General features: G+C 36.6%; 1 protein-coding gene across 1 annotated transcript in view; it reads left to right on the top strand.

The window, feature by feature from the left end:
* Positions 1–3,404, top strand: part of LOC110319424 (olfactory receptor 5L1-like) — a 6,388-nt gene extending 2,984 nt beyond the window's left edge. Inside the window, exon 2 of the mRNA XM_021194922.1 lies at positions 2,362–3,404. Within this exon, the coding sequence (XP_021050581.1) occupies positions 2,466–3,404 (939 nt within the window). The 5' untranslated portion in view covers positions 2,362–2,465. The remainder of the gene's footprint in view (positions 1–2,361) is intronic.
* Positions 3,405–6,000: the final 2,596 nt, after the last annotated feature.

Here is a 6,000-nt window from a genome sequence, read left to right as displayed (position 1 = left end):
TTCTCTCTTTTTTATTCTTTTTTTTTTTCGTTATTTTATTTATTTAAATTGTATTCCCCTTCCTGGTTTCCCCTCTGCAAACCCCCTATTCCTTCTGCCTTTTCCCCTGCTTCTATGAGGATGCTCCCCCATCTACCACCCACTCCTACCTCACCTCCCTAGCATTCTCCCACAGGACCAATGGCCTCTCATACCATAGATGGCAGATAAGGCAATCCTTAGCTAGCTATGCAGCTTGAATACTGGTTGCTTCCATACTTACTCTGGTTGGTGGTTTAGTCCCAGGCAGTCCTAGAGGATCTGATTGGTTAAAATATTGTTGGTTTTCCTATGGGGTTGTAAACTCCTTCATTTCCTTCAGTCCATCCCCTATCTCTTCCACTGGGGTCCCCATAATCAGTCAGATCGATGGTGATCTATGAGCATCAACACCTTTATTGGATAGTTTCTGGCAGAGCCTCTCAAGTGACAGCTATACCAGGCTCCTATCTGAAACTGCTTCTTGGCATCAACAGTAGATCTGGGTTTGGTGTCTGCAGATGGATGGATGCCTCTGGATGAGGCAGTCTCTGGATGGCCTTTCCTTCAGTCTCTACTCTACTCTTTGTCCTTGCATTTTCTTTTGACAGAAGCAATTCTGGGTTAATAGTTTTGAGATGTGTGGGAGGCCCCATCCCTCAAAGAGAGGCTGTCCCTAACTTCTTTTTTGTTTGTTTGTTTTTTCTTTTTTTAATTATTATTATTTTCTTTATTTANATTTCAAATGCTATCCCGAAAGTTCCCTAAACACCCCCCCGCCCCTGCTCCCCTATGCACCCACTCCCACTACTTGGCCCTGGCCTTCCCCTGTGCTGGGACATATAAAGTTTACAAGACCATGGGACCTCTCTTCCCAATGATGGCCGATTAGGCCATCTTCTGCTACATATGCAGATAGAGACTCAAGCCCAGGGAGTACTAGTTAGTTCATATTGATATGATCTCTACACGATTTCTTTCCCTTTGGTTGGGTATTTCAGCTAACATCATCATGTTGGATTCTGGAAGCCTCTTGTTTTTCTGGCATCTGGGAATTTCTAGTGGCAACTTCCACTTCTCCATCCCCTGCTGCTACATACCTCCATTCAATTTCCTGAACCCCTGTACTTCTCCTGACTCTCTCTCACACTTGATTCCACCCTTTTTCTCTTCCCCTCTTCTCTCCCTCCCAGGGTCCTCCCTTCCTCTACCCCCTGTGATTATTTTATTATCATCTAAGTATTCTAAGTAGGACTGAAGAATCAACACTTTAGTCTTCCTTCTTGAGCTTCATATAGTCAACTAAGATCAACTATAGACAAATAGAATTCCATAAAATTGAAAAGCTTCTGTAAGGCAAAAGACAATGTCAATAAGACGAAATGGCAACTTAGAAATTGGGAAAAGATCTTACCAACCCTATATCGATTTGATAGAGGGCTAATATCCAATACATACAAAGAATTCAAGAAGTTAGACTCTAGAGAACCAAATGACCCTATTAAAAATGAGGTACAGAGCTAAACAAAGAATTCTCAACTGAGGAATCTCAAATGGCTGAGATGTACTGCTCTCTTAAATAACCTCCCTCTTTTGTCTACTCTCTTGATATTTTGGCATATATTATATGTCACTCATTATATCAAATTATTCTCTGATTCTTCAATTTTTTCTGCCCTTTAATTAGACATCACATTCAAAGAGGGCTGATTCATTCTACAAATTAAATTTCCATAAATTGTTTGAGATTAAATGTGTGTTCTAAAGGAATATTTTTATTCCAGACTGAGGGGTAAAAGGTATGTGGGCTGTCTGAATTCAACCTTAATCATACACATCTAGAAGGTTTCTGGATATGATACCTTGCCAGAATAGATATGTGACTGGATTGATATTCCTCTACATCAGTGTAATTATTTCACCTAGGTAAATGATAATATAGAAATTCATCCTTTTTCCAGGTTAAAACACATTATAGGAGCACATAATTCATGGCATCAGTTATGTAATTTTCTGTCAAGACTCAGTGGAGATCACCTGAGAACTTATAAGTCATTCGCCAGAGGCCTAATATTTACAATATTAGCAGATGAGAAAACAGGTAAAATTGATTTCTAATTTTAGAGTTCAGTGAAGTAACTAAATGGAAATTACTATATGCTGTTTCTGTGAAATTTACGTCCTTGTTTGCAATTTTGACAAAATCAATTGACACAATTAAGTACAATCCACAGATTTCAATTCTGGTAAGATTTCTGAGTTCAACCATGGGTTTAACCACTTCTATTATCAAGGATTCAGTTAATGCGATATTTCACATGAAGATATTCTTTATATTTACAGATGTATACTACACCCTACCATATGAGAAGAGTTTAAACTAAATTTTAAATCACAAAATGAAAAATAACGTAGCTCTCTTCCCAAGCAACACTTAAAGGCAGCAGATGGATGAGGAAAACTGCAGTACTGTGGCACATTTCATCCTCCTGGGATTTTCAGATGTCCCTGAGCTGAGTGGTTTTCTCTCCTTGCTTTTTCTTCTCATTTATGGAGTCACTGCCCTGGCCAACCTGGGAATGACTGCACTGATTCAGGTCAGCTCTCAACTTCACACCCCTATGTACTTTTTTCTCAGCCATCTGTCCTTTGTGGATTTCTGTTACTCCTCCATCATTGTGCCTAAAATGCTGGCTAGCATCTTCAATAAGGACAAAGCCATATCATTCCTGGCATGTATGGCCCAATTCTACCTGTTTTGCACATGTGTGGTCACTGAAGTCTTCCTACTGGCTGTGATGGCCTATGACCGCTTTGTAGCCATCTGTAACCCACTACTATATATGGCTATCATGTCCTCAGATCTCCGTATGATACTGGTGTCTGGATGCTACCTGTGTGCATCAGTGTGTTCTCTGATTCATTTGTGCTTAGCCCTTGAGATCCCATCATTTAAGTCAAACGTGATCAATCACTTCTTCTGTGATCTGCCTCCTCTCTTGAGTCTTGCTTGCTCTGATGTCACTGTTAATAAAGTGCTGCTGTTTGTTGTAGCCACCTTCAATGAGAGCTTTAGTATTGTGGTTATCTTCACCTCCTACTTATTCATCCTCATCACCATCCTGAGGATGCGCTCTGTAGAGGGGAGGCGCAAAGCATTTTCCACCTGTGCCTCCCACCTCACAGTCATCATTGTCTTCCATGGGACGATCCTTTCCATTTATTGTTCTTCTACTTCAGACAACAGTGGGGATGCTGACAAAGTGGCCACAGTGTTCTACACTGTAGTGATTCCCATGCTGAACCCTTTGATCTACAGCCTGAGAAACAAGGATGTCAAAGGTGCTCTCAGGAAAGTTGTGAACTCTAAGATATATTCTCAGTGAACACTGTATTTTTCAGGATGCAGAATCAAAGGTAGATACTGGCAGAGAGATTAATAGATGAAACAATGTTTCACTGGAAAAAGAAATAAAGGTGAATGAAAGTTTTGGGTGATTCTTTTTTTCTCTCCAGTATTCTGACTCCTAAATTTAAAAGTTTTTCTTTTTAAGATTCCAAAATTTAAAGTGACGTCTTTTGATTAAATTTGTTACTTATGTTTCATATCCTACCACAGGCAATACATTTCATTCTGTGTAAGGTCTTCCCAAATATAAGAAGAAGAAATTTGCTGTTTCTAATTTTATTTCTGTATTCATAATGGACATTATTACTCACTTCAACATAAAATATCTATAGTGTACGATGAAATTCATTACATTAACGAACACGTGTGCACAGAGTAAGAATATCATGGATATTGGCTCAGGATTTTACTTATTTTGCTAGTCCAGGCTCCTAACCTACTTTATTTTAACTCTGGTAATACTATTACAATACTAATTGCCTTAGAAACATTGGGTAATTTGCAATCATTTAAGAAAATATTTTAGTAATATTTTTGAAAATAATTTTATGATACAACTGTGTCAGTCAGTATCTTTGCACATGTGTATATTAGTGTGAAAGATTCTTGGGTCTTGTGGAGCAGTAGTTTCAGTCTCCTCTGTCCTAACAAATATGAGTCCTTAGATTTTAATTTGGACCCTCTGAAAGACTGGAAATCTGTTGTAAGCACTGAGCCGTCTCAAAAGCGCGTTTAAAGAGAAGAAAGCATACATTATAAAATGTTGAATTCCTTGAAAATGAAGTTTTAGCCTTGTTTTCTATTGAGAACTGTCACTGAAGAATTTCTGAACTCTCTCATGTATTCTGTGCTCATGCTAACTGAGCTACTGATAAAGTACTTCTGGTCACCTCTGTTTGTGCTCTATGCTTATGTACACATGCCTATTTTCAATTAAAGCTGCATGAATGTATAAAGTTCTGTCTCTTTTCTGTCATACTCGGACTCACTCAGATCTATACTTCCTTCTTCCTATATGTCTCTTTCCCATGTTTTTTCATTTGTCATAAATTATTTGTTTTATTTTTTTTTATCTTGATGTGTTTTATGACTCACGAGGTTTAGTCAGGGTCATCTGTGTGATCATAGATTTCAGAATATCCACTGGAGCATAAGGACTCGTTAGTGGGTTTGAAGTCGCAATTTACTCTTCATAGGAAATCTAGAGCTCCTTGTTGAATTCACACATTTAAATGATATAAAATCCTTCATTTCTTAGTGACAATTTTTTAGTTTTATCTAAAAGTTCCGTTGGTAAAGTATATTTCTTTTTTGATAGACACTATTTCCTTAATTTACAATGTTAGAAAACAAATGAACCTGTTGAGTTCAGGGAAAGCAGGTTACTGTCTTGAATCTGATTTTTCTTTGTCATTGTTTTTAGAATTATTTAATTTTTAAGTTTTGTACATACCAATAATATCTAGGAATCATATGTGACAGAAAATATATAATATTTGCCTTTGTGGTACAGACTTAATTACCTTTATATGATTATATAATTTTTCTTAAAAATGTCTTAACTTTTACATGAACTCCACTGTATAACACATAATGTTTATTCATTTCTCTGCTACCAGACACCTAAACTGGTTCCCTATTTTACTTACTTGGGATAGTTCTACAATAAATATTGATTTTAAAAACTATCATTGATTTAATTTTTCATAGTCTGGTGAAAAGGCATACTGTTCCATTCAAGTTTCTTCTCAAATTTATAATGATTTGGTACAGACAATTCAATTTGTTATTTGTGTTTCTGGCCTTCTTATAAATTTTAAGTTGATATTTATGACTACTCCTCAAACAAATATTTCCTAATTAAATAGTAGTACTCATGGCATAATTTATTGAGTTAATAGTTTAAACTATTCCTGAGAACAATGCTGATAGTTTAGGACATCCCTTGTTATCACCAGAAGCATTTTGTACCTGTATTAGTTAACCATATAACAGCTTGGTAAACATTACAAAGACCCATCCAGATGACTTTTTTATGGAATATATTTTAATAAAGTTAATATACATTAAAGAGCTTCAAAATCACCATTAAACTTTCCAAAACCAGAATATACATTAAAAAATTAAGATATCATTATATTGTTTCTTTTTTCTTATGCCTTCTTCAAAAGCCTGTCATATATCATTCCTTGCTTTTTCAAAAATTCATGGCCTCTTTCTCATTAATTTTGGTACATGCATATATATATTTCTAAGTATGACCTGTTCAGTCTGTATAATGTTATTTGCATGTATGTTTTCAGGGCTGACCACTTGGTATTAGAGAACCAATTGGTGTGCTCTTCCTTAGAGAAGATGGCACTTCCTTAGAGAAGACTAACATCCTACTCTGGGCAGTTCATACTTGCCTATAATAAGTTCTTTGTGTGCAGTTGATGCCTCATGGATTTTCTCCTGTCCACATTAATATTCTCCTTATGGCTGTCCTTGTTCAGCCCATGCTTATGTAGTCATACTAGTCAGATACTATTGGTGAAGCTACCGTCTTTACTAGGAGACAAAATCTCAAAGCA

Source organism: Mus pahari, chromosome 3, assembly GCF_900095145.1.
Source record: "Mus pahari chromosome 3, PAHARI_EIJ_v1.1, whole genome shotgun sequence".
NCBI classification, from domain to species: Eukaryota; Metazoa; Chordata; class Mammalia; order Rodentia; family Muridae; genus Mus; species Mus pahari.
The sequence above is the reverse complement of the archived record's forward strand: the minus strand, read 5'-3'. Positions and strand labels throughout refer to the sequence as shown.